This window comes from Quercus lobata, chromosome 5, assembly GCF_001633185.2.
Source record: "Quercus lobata isolate SW786 chromosome 5, ValleyOak3.0 Primary Assembly, whole genome shotgun sequence".
NCBI lineage: Eukaryota > Viridiplantae > Streptophyta > Magnoliopsida > Fagales > Fagaceae > Quercus > Quercus lobata.
Window position 1 is genome coordinate 44,198,025 of NC_044908.1, and position 16,939 is coordinate 44,214,963.

General features: G+C 30.7%; 1 protein-coding gene and 1 long non-coding RNA gene across 3 annotated transcripts; both read right to left on the reverse strand.

Moving 5' to 3' along the window:
• Window positions 1-5,589: 5,589 nt before the first annotated feature.
• LOC115990532 (F-box/LRR-repeat protein At4g14103-like) lies at window positions 5,590-7,092 on the reverse strand. The gene is made up of 2 exons (XM_031114356.1): window positions 6,151-7,092; window positions 5,590-5,655 (listed from the first exon to the last, which is right to left on the reverse strand). Exons 1-2 carry the CDS (start codon window positions 7,090-7,092, stop codon window positions 5,590-5,592), a joined length of 1,008 nt encoding a protein of 335 aa, XP_030970216.1.
• A 1,945-nt stretch (window positions 7,093-9,037) lies between these two features.
• LOC115988957 lies at window positions 9,038-16,084 on the reverse strand. 2 transcript variants are annotated; one of them, XR_004091722.1, is made up of 8 exons: window positions 15,333-16,084; window positions 14,990-15,192; window positions 14,456-14,712; window positions 13,848-13,893; window positions 12,701-13,078; window positions 10,929-11,036; window positions 10,094-10,262; window positions 9,038-9,401 (listed from the first exon to the last, which is right to left on the reverse strand). It is a non-coding gene; the product is annotated as an uncharacterized LOC115988957 (long non-coding RNA). The 2 variants fall into 2 exon arrangements; XR_004091723.1 differs by having other exon boundaries at window positions 14,990-15,210.
• Window positions 16,085-16,939: the final 855 nt, after the last annotated feature.

The window sequence follows — 16,939 nt, forward strand, 5'->3', positions numbered from 1 at the left end:
TTTTTTTTTTTTTTTTTTGGTTATTTTTATAATGTAGGGAACCTTTCTAAAGAATAAAAATTTGGAATCTCTCTCTCTCTCTCTCTCTCTCTCTCTCATATTTTATAAAAAAATCTTTAAATAATGAGTTTGTGATGTACTTTTGCAGTAAAACCTTATTTTCTCTTCAGTGTGTGTGTGTTAGAATATTGTAAAAATCTTTAAATAATTAAAAATTTGAATATTGTATTCTTTTTATTTTCCTTTTAATAGAAATAAAAATGCAAAATATTTTTAAAAAATATAAGTCAAATAATAAATAACTTCATACAATGTTTATTTAAAAAGAACCTTTGACATATTTAATATATATTTTTCTAAATAGTGAATTTTTATAAAACTCATTCCTTATCAGACTCAGAGGAAGAGAAATGCTGAGACTAGTGAGGAGGAAAAACATAAAAAGTGAGAATTGGATATACAAATATTTTAGTGTGAAAAAAAAAAAATTGTGAAACAAACAAAGCCAAAGCCAAACGAAAAAAGTGGGATGTTTTTTCCCCGAAATTTTTTATACCATACTGAAGTCTATTTCAGTTTGGCCTAAAGAACAAAATATTTAAGTATTAGTCAATGTCGGTGCACCAATTTTGAGTTACCATTGTATATGTGTGTGTGTTATGATATCTAAAATTTTACTGGATTCTTTTTACGAAAATTTTGGCTTTTTTGTTGCTCCCTTTTCATCCAAATCTGTTAGGAAATGACATTATTTAAACATTTTTAAAGGAAAAATTATCTAACTTTTTTATATATATAAAAATGCATCATTTAATAGATCTTTTTATGTAATGAGTATTATTTAGGATGATTTTATATAGAATGCTAATGCTCTTACAAAAGTTTAGTTATAAAATTTGTTGTAACCTAAGGTTACAATCTTACTCAATATCTTTTTATTAGAGGTGAATTTTGACAAATTCATAATTGGATTACATTTTCTTCTTATTTCTTCCGTGCTTGCAAAATTTCTAGAAAATTAAAGATCAATAACTATGTCATCAATAAATTGTTTAAATTGTAAGTTTTTGTAGTTTAAAATTGTGCATAAAATATAAACTTATAAAATATGTAATTTAATGATTAGATTTTCAAAATATGTAATAATATTTATTTTATTGAGTAAGGTTGTAACCTTAAGCTACAACTAATTTTGTAGCTAAACTTTGTCCAATTCTAAAATTATTATTTTCATTCATTTCTACTTCGATCCATTTTATTCACTCATTCCAAATGTAAGCATAAGGGAATACAGAGGAATGAGCATTTCCTCCTACCCATTCTATTTCCTCCCACTTAAACTCCCAAATAAGAGAATGAACTTTTCATTTTCTCCATTAAAACTCCCAAACAAGGAAAAAGAAGAATATTCTAAAATTATTCTTTTTATTTTTTTCCATTTTATTCCATCCTCTCGTATCAAACGAGGGCTTAGGGTTTCTTTCTTTCGCACAAAAACATTACTATACAATAACAAGCCACCAATACAAACATTAAACCGCATTATTATCTCTGCTTCTCTCTCCTCGGTGATGGTTGTTTTTCCACTCTCCCTTTTTTCTGTTTTCTAGCTTTAAATTTATAATTATTCATTTTTAATTCCTTGTAGTATTGAATAAAGTGAAGTTCTTTAATATTTTCTATCTAATTGGATTCGGTACATCACACGGGTTAGTCACTAATCAATACTATAAAACCGAAGCGACTTTTTGTTGACCTCACGAGAACTTGCCACATAAACTTTAAAGCCCCAGCATTTTCCATGTCAAGTCATTTTATTTTATTTTTTTAAATGTGTTTGATTTTTTGCCAAAGTTAAATCACAAAAGTTTTTTCTCAATGCCTCTCAACTTTTATATCTCTAAAACCCCAATCCGCGATTTCTCAGGCAACAAACACCTCTTTTAAGGGAGAAGTAGAATAGGGTCTACCTCTCTCCTCACGAAAAACCAAGAAAATTTTTTGCTAAGTTAAAGAAAACCATGCCCTAACTTAACTAGATTGCAGAACTAATTTTACAAGCACAAATCAGCAAGCAGCTTATCGGGCCCTGCATCATTTTCACAAGCAACAGAAGGAGTATGTATTCAAGAAGCAAGGCAATTGAGATGCAGGCTTCTCTCTCCTATTGAGCTTACCTAACTAAATGGAAAATAGTAGTTTCAATTAATCCTGCTCTTCAGTGACTAACTTAAACCTTTTATCAAAGTCTATTTAAGGTCATAATATGCTCATAAATATCGAATGACGCTGTTGGATTTGGCTACACAAATACTTTTTCCACTAATTCCACTCTGAACTCCAAACTTGTTCATTATGTTCTTAATTGTTTCTCATATCTACTGTCATTTTCGTTCTACCTTTTCTTGAAATGCTTACTCATCCATGCACGCATGTTTGTTATATTCATTTTATGAGTAGAATATTCTTAATTAGTGACAAAACTGCAAATATAATTTAGAAACTAAAAAGAAGCAACATCCAAATCTAGTATGCCCCAAATTAAGAGTAAAAAATTCTCTCAGATCTAAAAAAAAAATCAACTCAAGCTAGTAAATATGGATTTTATTTCTCATTAGTTTCATTTTGGAACTTCAACAACAGACTCCTGATCTGTGGTGCAGGACTTCATTTCAAATTCTTGACCTCTGTTCTTTACCTTTTCAATAAATTATTACTAGTTGGCAGGACCTTCTATCTTCAAAATCATTAAGTTTCATCCATACTATCATCGGAATCATCATCGGAACCATCATCGGAATAATCATCGGAATCATCATCGGAACCATCATCGGAATCATCATCGGAACCATCATCTTCAACTTCAAACCATAATGGTTTTCTCTCCATAAAAGAGGGAAATGATATAGAAACATTTGGGGATGCTCCTAGCTTCCTTGCGAACCTTTTGTTCCCTAGTACGTAATCCCGGCAAGAAATAGTTATTTTTTCCAATACCTTTCCGTTCTTGAGCAAATACTTAACCAATTTAGAAGCTATTTTCTTCCAAACAAAACTATTGATCTCCACCTTCTTGAGATGGTGGGTTAAACATGTGACTTTATGTTCCGACATCTCCTTTGAAGATTCACACTTAAGCCCCTGTAGTAGTGTTGTATCCTTTAGTTTGGTATCCCGTAGTTTCCATTTGGTATTTTGTAGTTTCCGTTTCATATCATGTGTTTGATTGGTGTCTTCTAGTTTCCGATTTTTCATTTGCTAAATGTGAAACAAAAACAATAAAAGTTAGTTTATGTAGTTTTTAAAGAAAAAACTTTTTGCAATAATGACCAAAACGAAAAAAAGTCAAGCATATATGCATATATATATATATATATATATGTTTGTAATTGATTGAAGTGCTTTATATATATAACAGTAAAAATTTTTAAGTAATAAATCTGATAATAACATCGTTATTTAACTAAATTTCAAATGATCAGAAAAGAGTCAAAAGATCAGGCTAAATGGTAATTAAAAATAAGAAAGCAAGTAACAACGAGCTTTTATACCCCAAGCATTTTTCTTTAATAAATTGCTAAGGTGCTGGTTTCATTTTATTTTAAAAAAATTTATAATGTAGAAACCTTTCTAAACAAGAAAATTTTGGACTCGTCTCTAACAGTAAAATATTTAATTTAATTTTTTGTATTTTTAAAAAAATCTTTAAATAATGAGTTTGTGGTGTAGCCTTGTTTTAGAACTTCATTTTTTCTCTATTGCGTATGTGTTTTTCAATATTACCATAACCCCCAATAAATTCTTAGTAACATTATTGTTCTTTCTATTATAACTAAAGTTATTGTCTTGAAAATGATACAAAGAACAAAATGTGCTTAGGAATGACATGTAGAAAAAATGTTTTTACATTTAAGAAAAGAATATTTAAATAAAATTTATATCAATATCACCAGAACCACCAACAAATTCATAGAAACCTCAATCTTCTTTCTATTATAACAAAACTTCTGTGCTTGAAAATAACAAATACTTCTTAAGAGACATGCGTCTTTTTAGAGAAGATTTTGGTGACAAGTCCTAAAGTAAAAAACATATACACTGATTTTGATTACAGGTCCTAAAGTGTAAGATATATATTGTAATTTTAAAGTTTAAAAAAAAAAAAATTATAATAACGTCCCAGTTCAACTAAATTCAAATGATTAGAAAAGAATCAACAGATCATGCCAGATGGCACTTAAAGATAAGAAGCAAGTAACAATGAGCTTTTATGCTCTGAGAATTTTTCTTTAAAAAATTGCTATGATGTTAGTTTTTATTTTATTTTATAATGATGGGAAACTTTCTAAAGAATAAAAATTTGGAATTGCTATATATATATATATATATATATATACTATCATTTTAGAAAAGAATCTTTAAATAATGAGTTTATAGTGTACCTTTGCATTAAAATCTCATTTTCTCTTCATTGTGTGTTTGTTTTTCAATATCACCATAACCCCAATAAATTCATAGTGACATTATTCTTCTTTCTATTATGACAAAAGCTTTTGTTTTTAAAATGACACAAAGAACAAAATATGCTTAAAAATGACAAGTAGAAAAAATATTTCTACATTTAAGAAAAGAATATTTAAATAACCTTTATATTATTTCAATATCACCAGAACCCTAATAAATAGTTAAATACTCTTAGGATATAACTTCAATCTTCTTTATATTATAGCAAATTTTTGTGATTGAAAATAACATCAACAACATTTTTAAATTTTTTTTTTTTTTTTTTTTATAAATAATAACATGTACTTCTAAGTTCTAAATAATTTTGATGACATTTCTCCATCCTAAACAATGATAACAGGTCCTAATGTAAAAAATATATGCACTGATTACTTAAATATAGATCCTTTCATAGCTAAAGTGTAAGATATTGTCATTTACCTCCTCAAAATCAATACGAAGTGCTTCTAAGATTGGTGAGTACTTGAGCAAGTGGACTAGCCCTTTGATATTGCGCCGACGCAGTCCTATGCTCAGAGTCAAGGACTTCAATCTAAGGAATGCAGGAGGAAAGCATCTTTCTTTATAAGTCAGATGAGACAGGTGCTGAAAATTGATCAAAGAGATAAAGATTTATGAGTTTGTATCAATTACGATGATATCAACAATGCTCTGCTACAGTCAAGTTTCCAAGAAGAAGACATCATTTTGTGGTCATATTTTTTTCAAGACAAACGACAAAAACTAATAAGAATACTGAATAAAAGAAATGTAGCTACCTAGAACACCCATTTTGCAAATATATAAATATTTATGCAACTACCTAAACTTGCATGTCTGGAGCAAATGATTGGAAGAAGATTACACATTACAAATTGTAAACCATTACGGTTATTATTTTTTTAGACCATATATTTATGCTAGTTTTAACATCAAGAGAAATTAGCAAACATCTCATAGCTCATTTTGTGTTATAATTTTTTTAAAATTACTTGTGTCGTTGTATCGTATTCTTAGTCATATCCACGTCCATGTTCTCACGTTCGTGTCTGTGCTTTCTATCTAATATCTTTTACTCCGTACAATCTAAGCTTGAAAACCAATATTCAAAAGCTTTTCAAAATTTTTAAAGAGAAGAACATAGTACACTCCCTATGACATCAAATGAAAAAATTTGCAAGACATATAATTTTTCAATAGGTAGAGTGAAAGTGGGAATCGACATAGGGCGCTGTAAGGCCATTCTTTAAAAGCAAAAGGTGAAGCCCTCTGTTGGTTTTCCCTCCAAAAAGTGGGTTGGGACGGGCTTTGAAGATGGGTGTACAAGAGCTTATTTACAATTGATCACATGATCGCATGCAACCCTCCTAGTCTCTTGGGGCGAAGTCTGCTGCTTAACATGACCAATATAGGTGACGGTAGGTGTGATTAATCACTAATCTAATCTCAAAAACAAAATTCCACATCCTGACATTCCAATATGTGACTCACTGCCAAAACTTTCTTGTTTTTATGCTAGCAGGGGTGTTTTGGGTGGGTAAGAAAAGTTTTGCGGATGATGACAAAGTTATTGATGACAGATGGAGTATAGAGAGTAACTTGTACTAATATAAAACAAATTAAAATGCAGCAGTGATTTTTATATACCTGCGCGAAGTGGCTGGACAAATATAGAACTTCAGCGTTATACAATGCACAGACAAGAGACAATAAAAAACAACCGTCCTCTTCATTGTTAACCCTCTCGGTGAAGTGATGAATTAAAGCTTTGTTCAGTGATGATAAATTCTGGAAAGAGTATCCCTTCAAAGTAGGACCAAGATAAGATAAGCACCTGAGATTTGGTGCAGAAATCTTGAGCTCGCCACGAAATGGATATTTGCTGGTGTTCATAAACTTCAGATTCTTAAGATTAACAGCTTCTATGTCAATAACTTTGAGGTTAAGCATGTTGCAGTTTTTCAACAAGAAGTTTTCAAGGTGTGGACAGCATAAAACGAGCTTTTCACGATAAGTTACACCTTGATAGAATTGTGATTTTTCAATATGTAGAGTTTTCAGCATCGTGAAACTCATTGAATCAATACAACTTAACTGCGAGTAGTCAAACAATCTCAAGTTTATTTCAGGTAACGACCTACAATCAGCAAAACAACTCAGCAATTGAAAGTTATTGTCATATTGATATTGAAAAGTAGCGATATCAAGATCAAGCACAACGACCCCACGATTCTTGACCACCAAGAGAAGTGTTTTAAGCACATGTACAGGAATTCCATCTTCACGATATCCTTCACATGATAGACGGAAACGTTTAATATCGGACACATCCCGGAAAAGTAGTACCAACCATAAGAAGTCAGAGAAACTATCTGCTGAATCAAATGAGGATTGTTCGAAATTTAAGTAAGGCATTGAAGCCCAAACGCGTCTCCATCTTCTTGACAATTCGCTTAGTCGTATAACTTCCCTGGTTTCAAGGAAGGAGAGGATGTAGTGAAGAATATCTTTCGGCAAGTTGCTGAGTCTGTCTCTGTTAACCAAATGGGTGGTTTTTGAAGTCCTGGGTGTCTTGCGAGTGGACTTCATGGATGTGTAACAGAGATATCAATCATGGGTTTGAGGGAAGCAATCCAATACCACAACCACTACTCTTTCAGTCAATTTGTGAAACATGTGGAAGAAAACCATACCGCAGCGTGATGGCCTAAAGCGACACAAAAGTGCAACTTGGGGAGTGATTGTTGCAGTGAAACTATGCACAAACTGTATACCGCACGAATTACCCTAAAAATTTAGGTTTGTACTTTGTAGCTGTGATGGACGGTTGAGAGTTTTTGATCGTTGATCTTTCTTTATGGCTTAGAGCTTTATGAGGCCCTGAGTTAGGGCTAGGTGTAGCAAACAGGTTAGAGAAGTAGAGTTCGTATTCAATTCGGCCTGGTTCAGTTCAAATCCAATTTGGGTCAAAAACAAGTCAGCCCTAAATTTTATCCAATTTTTAGTAGCTTGGATCACCTCTGACTTGTATTTTTTTCATATATCCAAAGAGCTCTATAAATGTGGGTTTTAGTTAACTCAACTCAACTAATAAAATCTCTTATGTGCAACATAAAGGTTAAGTGTGGGTCATATATGAGTTTTTATGTATTTAGGTTGGGTATTTGTACTAATATATATATGATTGTTTATTTTTAGGTTTAAAATTGATTTGGTTTTTTTTTTTTTTTTTTTAAATGTTTGAGGCGGAAATATTATTGGTTTATATTGTGTAATCTGTGTGATAGAATTTTAGTAGTATCTGTGTGATAGAATTTTAGTAGTATCCGTGTGATAGAGTTTTAGTAGTTAGAAAATTGAATGATAGAGTTTTAGTAGTATCCGTGCCTGCAGAAATTCAATTGAATGATGTAATCCGTGTCTGTAGAAATTCAATTTGCTAAGGTATTTTAGCAGTTATCAAATGAATTATAAAGTTTAAAATTCAATACTATACTCAGAACATGATACTTCTCCCTTTTTCTTGGTCTCCTCATTTAAGTGAATCTCTCCATCATTGAAATCGATTTAAAATTCCTTCTATTAGCTTTGATTGTACTCTTGACTATATCATAAAAGACTTTTTTTATATAATCTTTTTATGGTAATTATCGTCTTTTTTGTTGTAGTTGAATCAAAATAAGATTATGCTAGATCTGCATAATTAGTAGTTGTTGCATCTTCATCATTATCACAAGTTTAAGATAGAGATTACCATCATCAATAGCTACAACGTCTTCTTCATTGCCAAACTTGATCATCTTGATAAACCTTTTATTTATCTGATTGTACCACATGTATTTATTTACTTATGAATTCTATTTGATCGTAAGATTTTTATGTCTTTTGATATAAATTAACTAGCTAGTATGCTAGCCAAACCATTTGCTTCTTCAATTTTTTTAATCTATTACTTTGCCTCCAATACTATCGTAATTGGTTGTCTCTTTAATAGCATGTTCTGCCTCCATCACTATATATATATATATTGTTTTGTAGGATCCAAGCAAAAAAGAGTTTAAGATGCTTGCTGTGTTATTCTCTCAAATTTTTTACAGTATGAACAATTTGCAATATTGAAGTAATTACCAAATATTTTATATCAATAGTTATTTGTTAATAGGTGTTTGACAACTTTCAAATATGAAAAGTTTTAGGTTAAATGGGTAACAACTTTAATTTTGTTAATTTTTTCTATCTAAATAACTAATAGTGATTTATCATGTTAAATTGGTAGTTTATTTGTATATTAATCAACTACAATGTTGTAATGTTATTTATTTTTTCTTTTTAATTTGTCAAGGACTCTGTAAGGCTAAGGGAAGCTTGAAGATAAAATAAGTTTTAGCCTCACATATTATACTTACTAGCATTTAACCCGCGCAATGTGCGGGATAATTTTACATAGTATAAGACAATCAACTTAAAAGTTATTTACAAAAACACCACATAAATAATACTTTTGTGTGTGTGTGTGTGTGTGTGTATGTCCAAAAAAACACAATTGAATGATGATTCTTTCTTGGACCAATCCAATTATGATTCTGAAATCATAACATGATTGAGTACTGACTGAATAAATAGCAATACTACTACATGCTTTTTTGGTAGGGATTTTCAGTTGAGAATAATTACACATAATGCCTTGGACAATGTTTCCTAATAATTACAATCAATAGATATTAAATGAAACTGGTGCAATCAATCATAGTAAATATAAATTGTATCAATCTTCTCTACAATAAGCTAGGAATGCAACTATATCTATACATCAGATATATTTGCCCACGCAACTTGGATAGACTTGGATCCAGAATTACATCTTTTTCTCTAATTTGTTTCTCTCTTCAATTTCGAAACTGTTAAAAATTCACAAAGCATCGGTTGTTACTATAACCTTAAATCACAGACAAAATGTAAAACTTAAAGCAATGGAAACAAAATATTTTTCTCAAGTAGATTTCTTGCATCATATTCAGAGTTCAAAATAACATTTATATTTAACGAATGCATTATAGTATACAGTTTATAAAGAAATCAGTAAGTGTGTTTTGTTGCTAGTTTAAATAATACAAAACGCATAATACAACAATACATATAAGTAATAGAAATAAAGAAATGCACTTATCCAAAAATAATAATTAATTATAATAACTACATATTAAAATCTATCAAATATTTTATTCCTTGCTTAATGACTTCATGCTTCATTTCTAAATCTTGTAGGCCCAAAGTTGTAAACAACCATGCCTTTGAACATTGCATTTAATCTCGTAATTTCTTCATCAGCTAAACATATCAAAAATATCATCAGCCAATATCAAAAATATTCGTAAACCTAGAAAAGCTTACATAGTGCAAGTTCAATCTTGACCAAGGAAAATCCAATAAATAAGAAAAACAAATTAAAAGTGAACATGATATAATAAAAATTCTAAGATAGCTTTGTTATATTTATACACACAAAAGTAAATGTAATATTTTAGCTTGGTTATATTTATACATATAAATCATAAAGGAAAAAAAAGTAACAATAATTAATTTAAAATACCTGCAATCGCCTTTGTAACATACATTGGTTACACCTCACCCACATAAGTCAATTGTCTTTAATACACGTGTGCACCAACATGTAATTGTTGAAACAATCAGCCACCATAAACCTAAGTATGTCTCTCATCTTCACATTTGCTTAAACCTTTTCTATCATCCATATTTAACTAAAGAAAAAAATCCCATTAAATGTCAATTCATAAAATTTTAAAATACATATAATAAGAAGGACAAAGTTTAACTACAAACTCACTTGTAGCCAATGTCAAATTTCTTACTAATTAGATGTTTTTTACTATTCAATATGAGGTGAGATTTTTTGCAAGAAAATCTGTAAAATAAGAAAAAATGACCCTTAAACAGCTAAATCAAGTTGTTGCATAATACTACAATTTTATAAAGTACTACGAAATCATAGGCCAGTACTTTGGTGACACTTAGTGTGAAATTATTCAAGTTTTCAAAGTGCTACATAAAATCACAATGTCAGTCAAAATTATTCAATACCTTTAGATAGAATTTAGTACCAATTCAGACTTGATAATTCAGCATTTATAAATTAGAAAGCAAAGATAATCAATATTAAATTTGGCGTATTTCATGTAAAAACTGTTCATATCCTAACACTAATTAATCAAAAGAATATCTATATTAGAATTAATTTCATTGAACTAAAATAGACATGCCTTTTCACAATTACTTGGAGCCAAACAAATTAACCTTTAATGCAATATAATCGCAATCATGTTGAAATAGTCTTTGAAGGCAAGAGTTATGAAATAAAACCTGACCATAATTAAATCAATGAGTTTAGAAAACAATATATATCTTACCCTTTTCTCTTTAACAGTTGCATTACACATTTTCTTTCTATTTCTTTGCTTCAAATTCAAGTCCCCAAAAAGAAAGTTATCGGAACCCAATCCACCACTCTTATTGATCTGCATAACAAGAAAAGTAAATCACAAGCACCTTATGTTGTTAGTACTTCCTAAGTCCAAAATCTTTTTTTTTTTTTTTTTTCAAATAGGTAGAGATGACAGCAAATCAAGTGTTTTTCTAAACTACAACTCACATTTCGAGATAGACTTTCAAAACTACATTAGAGAGTCTCGGTTGACTGGAAACTATCTACATCAATAGTTTTTTTCTTTTTTGCTAAGATAGTTCAATAGAATTAGAATTTACCATTTAATTAAAATTTATTCTAGATTTTCCACCTAATCAATTTCATAATGTCTTCCTTTATTTTAACTCAATAAGAAACTTTGGAAGTGTACTATCTTACATATATTGTAATTATGGTAGTGAGTACTTTATAAGAGCACAATGTTTATCAAATTTGTTTTTTTAACATGTATGAATGTTTCATAATGTATATGCTTCTTCTTCAATGAATAGTTCCTTTTATTCCTTTTACTCTCATACAATCATTTGAAACAAAGCTCACATGTTAAAAACATATCATGACTATGCCAATGCAAATGAGGGACTTTAGTAGTAAGATTTTTAGAAAAATGCAGTAAAATCAAGAAGTTTCTAAATATCAGGTCAGAAGCAAGGTTTCTGCAAGTGACAGAAACTGATCCAACATACTTAATAGATATAATTCTGAACTTCATCATAGCTGGAAAAGGAAATAACAATTTCTAAAAGTTAAAATGACTAAAGCTCCTTGCAACTGGTATACCTTCTGTCTAGTTCTATCTAGCATGTGATCTTTCTACACTTGTTTAGAAAATTCATATTGTTCTTTACTTCAAATGATCATTAAGGGATGCAAATGTAGATAAAATCATTGTTTGCTTAAGCTTTGAGACCAACTTAAGTAGATAGCCATTTGTCTAAACCTACATTAGAATGTTAACAATTCAATAGCCAAAATAACAAAGGCTTAGAAAGAGTACTTGACTATTGAGGATCACACCAAACCAACTTTAAATCTCTGAAAGTAGAATCCCAGGCTGGTTATGATTTTTCCTTTTTTTTTTGCACACTGAATTTGCACTTCACTTTTGGTCATTAGGGGAAAAAAGTAGCAATGTTGCAGTACTTATAATTTTCATGTGACACTAACAGACTTTGTGAAAAATTAGGATGCTGAGAAAGCATGGTTTCATAAGTAATCTAGCTTCTTTTATATAAAGACATGCCTCCCACATAATGCAAAGACCAAATAACATGCAGAGAAAAGGCACAACTGACATTGTATTAGCAAATAAGATTTAGCTAACCAACTCCAAAACTCAACCACCACAAAACAGGTTCCAAAAAAATAACAAATTGCTATATAACATCATAGATACAGTTGATCTACTTACAAAAAAGGATTCTTTCACACACAGAAATAGTCATTGATTAAAATGCATTAGGGAAATGAACAAACAAAATGTGAAATTACTGAAGGATCAAACCTCGTCCAATCAACAAAAACTAAATCAAGAACAAAAAAAAGAGTCAAGTAGGTATCTAACTGGAAAATAGTGTTAATGAAAAATATTGATTTTACTCCAGACAAAAATTGTATTCTTTGTAATAGGTGCAGATTTTTAAACCCGTCAAAAATTGATCTGACAGAAAATATTAATAGGTTGTAGATTCTTACATGTTTTCTCAAGGTTGTTCAGCACCCTTTTGTCTTGTCATCTCACTCTAGTATGCTCCTGAGTCAGATTGAATACTTAACTTTTCTAGTTGTCATAACTATAATACCATTCATTTTCATGTTTGAAAGCCTAATAGAGAGAACCCTCAAAGATCACAACATAGCAGTAGTCTTCCTCTGCACTTTCCAACTCTAACAGCCCCTGAAAATATTGCAATCTCTTTGATTCCTACATTGAAATAATACACCAATCCAACTGCCTTTCTCAGACTTTGAAGCTTCAACTAAGACCAATATTTACCAAAAATAGAAAAAAGAATTCCTTCGTGTCAATGCTGCTGTTATCCCTGTTTCCCAGCAACTCTCCTTCCAAATGAACTACATCAAGAATTCCAAATGCACTAAATCAAACTACATAAATATAGCATTCTCATAGACACCACCTCAAAGACAATAGGTCAGCATAAAAAGTTTCCTTCTCAAAGACAATATGGTCAGTAATAAAAGTTTCATTCTCCTTCCATAGGCATCTAATGATCCTCTATTTCTAATTTATAACCCAACTTACATCAAAATAACTCTGCCGCCTCCACAATAAGTCAATAACACACCAAGGGAAAGGTACACTCCAATAAGAAATTGAACTATTAATTAAATTTCTTACTTGGTTACTGTGCTTGGTTGTGCCCCTTTTTAGTGCTTTATTGTTAAATCTCTTATGACGGAATAAGAAGAAAAAGAAGTAATTGAACTATTAGACACATTGAACTACAATGAAAAATGCAATATTTTTCATATCAATGTACAACAGTGTTAGATAATTGGTATGACAATAAACTAATTATTGAGTATAGTCAGTCAACCAATTACTTAAATTTGAAAACAATTTACAGAAAAGCAAAAGTACTAAGACAGTATAGAGAAAGTTAATGCTTGATCTATGATAAAAATAAGTGGCAAAGTGCAGATAAAAGAGCAAAACACTGCAATATGCAGCATGCATGTAACAAAAAGTTGCGGTAGTCACGTCAAACCAAAATATTAAAGCAAAAGTTTAAGAGAATGGCAAAGAGATGATGTTTTTCAGAGATTATATTATATACCCACCTGATAAAAAGAGGAAAATAAAATAAATCATAGGAAATACCTTGAGCATAGCCAGGAAGGATGAATGGTACGATCTAATTTTGGATCTGAAACAAAAAGATATAATGCTTGAAGCAGATTGGCATTAGTGGTGGAAGAAAGGCGTTTTAATGTTCAATACCTTCTTATTCTTTGTGTTCTAGGGTTTTATTTTTTCAAATCAGAGCAATTGCAAACGAAAACTTTAAATATATACTGCAAAAACCTTGACAACAATGGTTGAAAAGAAACATGGGAAGCAAAAATATAAAGAGGGGAAAATATTTCAACAAAAAATTAATAAAAGCATAAATGAAATGACAGAGCTTTATTTTTTGGCAACATATAAATCTATGTTCTTCAACATTAAATTAATTCATGAAGATCTCCAGAGATTTCTATTTAGAGCGAAAACATATACTCAAAACGAATTTATCCTAAATATCCAAAAGAAAACCAAATCTAACACAGATAACTAATATTAAAAACCATTCTAACCCAAATTCCTTACTCAAAACTGAATGTAAACCAAAACTTGAATGCAGTCCAATACAATCCAACCCAATCCAAATACCCAGACCTAAATCATATTTAAACCCAAATTTAAAGAACCAAAAAACAGAGACTAACCGGTGGAGGATACGGGATCTGATGGTGGCAGAGGCTGACTGTCTTCTTAGATTTTCTCTTTCCACTCTCTATGCCTGACCGAATCTCTTTGTCGTTCTCTTTCTCCCTGTCTCTCTGTTTAATAATTCAACATTACATATCTCTCTCTCCCTAAACCCTTTTATTGGGTTTTTTTTTTTTTTTTTTTGGTTCACTTGTACGGGTGTCATGATCGGGATTTAAAACAGTGTATTGATTGGGCTTTTGGTTGGGTTTAGCTGTAAACATGGCAGAAATCAATATATAATCTCAATGGTTTCGTAAAGATAGAAACAGAAGCACCCAAACTGAAATCAATATTTTTAATGATTTTTGTAATCTAAAAAACAGAACAAAAGCAAATATCTAAAATTGAGATAACAAAGATTTTGATAGAGAACCCAAAAACCCGAAACAAAAACGAATAAAATGTAAACATATCAACAAAAAAACTCAATCAATAGTAACGTTTCATACCCAAATGCCGAAATCTAAAAAATGGGGAAAAAATTGTACCGGTTCTGATTCCGACGATCTAGGTGGCAGATATATGGCCTAACATTGTTGATGGTCCATAGTTTTTTCTTGCTTGCGATTCCGGTGCCCCAAGTCTGGCGAGGGAACGGACAATGGTCGGCCTTAAATATTTCTTCTCTCTCTTGGCGCCTACGAACTCTGCTTGGTTCCTCTATCTTCGTATCCCTTAATCAAAACCAAATCTGACCCAAAATACCAATCTAAATCATAATTAACACTCAATTGATTCTCCAAATAAAAACCAAAAACCCTAAATTTTTAAATTTAAAACAGAACTTTATCGGTAACGATTCAGATAGTCGGGTAGTGAGTGGAGGCTTACGGTGATGGCAGAAGATCTGGGTGGCACCCTTCTCTCTATCTCTGTCTCTCTATTTCTATCTCTCTTTTCTTTCGATCTCTCTCTCCCCTTTCTCCGTGTAGCAATCTTTCTTTTCTTTTCTTTCTTTCTTTTTTTTTAGCGGTTAGTTTCCATTTTATACCCAGAGGACTCCAAACAGTGTTTTAACATGGTGAAACATTATCATTTATTGCTTTTAAACGGTGTTGGAACGTTACCAAACAATATAATATATCGCTTTTTTAAGTTATACGTGTCTGAATTTATCCTATTTGTCACCACCTCGAATCAACTTTCTCTCAGCTTCTGCTATTATATATATATAGATATTGTGAGTTTCAGTTGCTACAAGTAATATTGTAGTAACTTAGATATGAAACTCTAAACATAACACAAACAGCTAACGATAACAACATTAACTAATATTTGTCATTTAATTTAAATGGTATTTTGCATAATTGCATTGCATTCATTATATTTCATTTTCGGTAATTTTCCAGTGCATCGCACTGGTTAATGACTAGTGTTGTTTAAACATTGAAAACTATTGTTTAAACAATGGTAACAAACGGACCCGTGTGCAGTTCTCAAAATTAGGTTTGCTAGTAAATCTTGCTAGAACTCCTACGGCATATGCAATATTGGATCTGGTACAATAAGTAGCATTTATAAGACTACCAATAATACTAGCATATTGCACAATAGTACAATCAGTGACAAGTGTATACATTATAAAACTTTTGATGATGCTCATCAAAAGTTTTATAATGTATACACTTGTCACTTTTATTTGTTTCAAAACCATTAGAAAGTAAACATTGATCAAATTTCTCAAGCCATTGTCTAGGTGCTTATTTTAATCTATATAAAGATTTTAATTGTTTACATACCTTGTGTTCATTACCAAGCATGTAAAACCATCTGGTTGGTCCATGTAGATTTCTTTTTCTACATCTCCATGTAAAAATGCCGTCTTTACATTCATTCGATGTATCAATAAATTATGAATAGCAGTTATAGCAATCAAAAATCTAATAGATGCAACTTTAGTAACAACACGTAGAGATGATATAACAACATATAGAGATGCTTTAGGATATGCCAATACTTTTTCAATACTCTTCATCTTTTTCTTCATATTCTTAATAAATGATATCCATCATCTCCAATACCTTCCCACTATAAAGCAAAAACTTGACCAATTCTAGCTCAACCACTCAGCCAATGAAGTTCCTTATCTCAACCGTCTTCAAATGATTAAATAAACAAGTAGCATTCTTTTTATGTGGTTGCCTGGAAACATTTGAAATTAAACTCTGACACAAAATAGAAATAGAAACTACTGGAAATTAGAAGACTCATTTTAAGATTGTTTTCAGGCACACAAACTAAATGTTTGAAATCATGATTATAAGATGTGGATTTTACCCAATTTAGAAACAACAGCAAGATCTTCCTCCATTGGTTCAAAATCAATAATGAAAGCCTCTAGATTTGGTGAATGCTTCAGTAAGTAGATTATCCCTTTCATATGGCTTTCATTGAATCTCACACATAACTTCAGGCACTTTAGACTACATAATTTATTG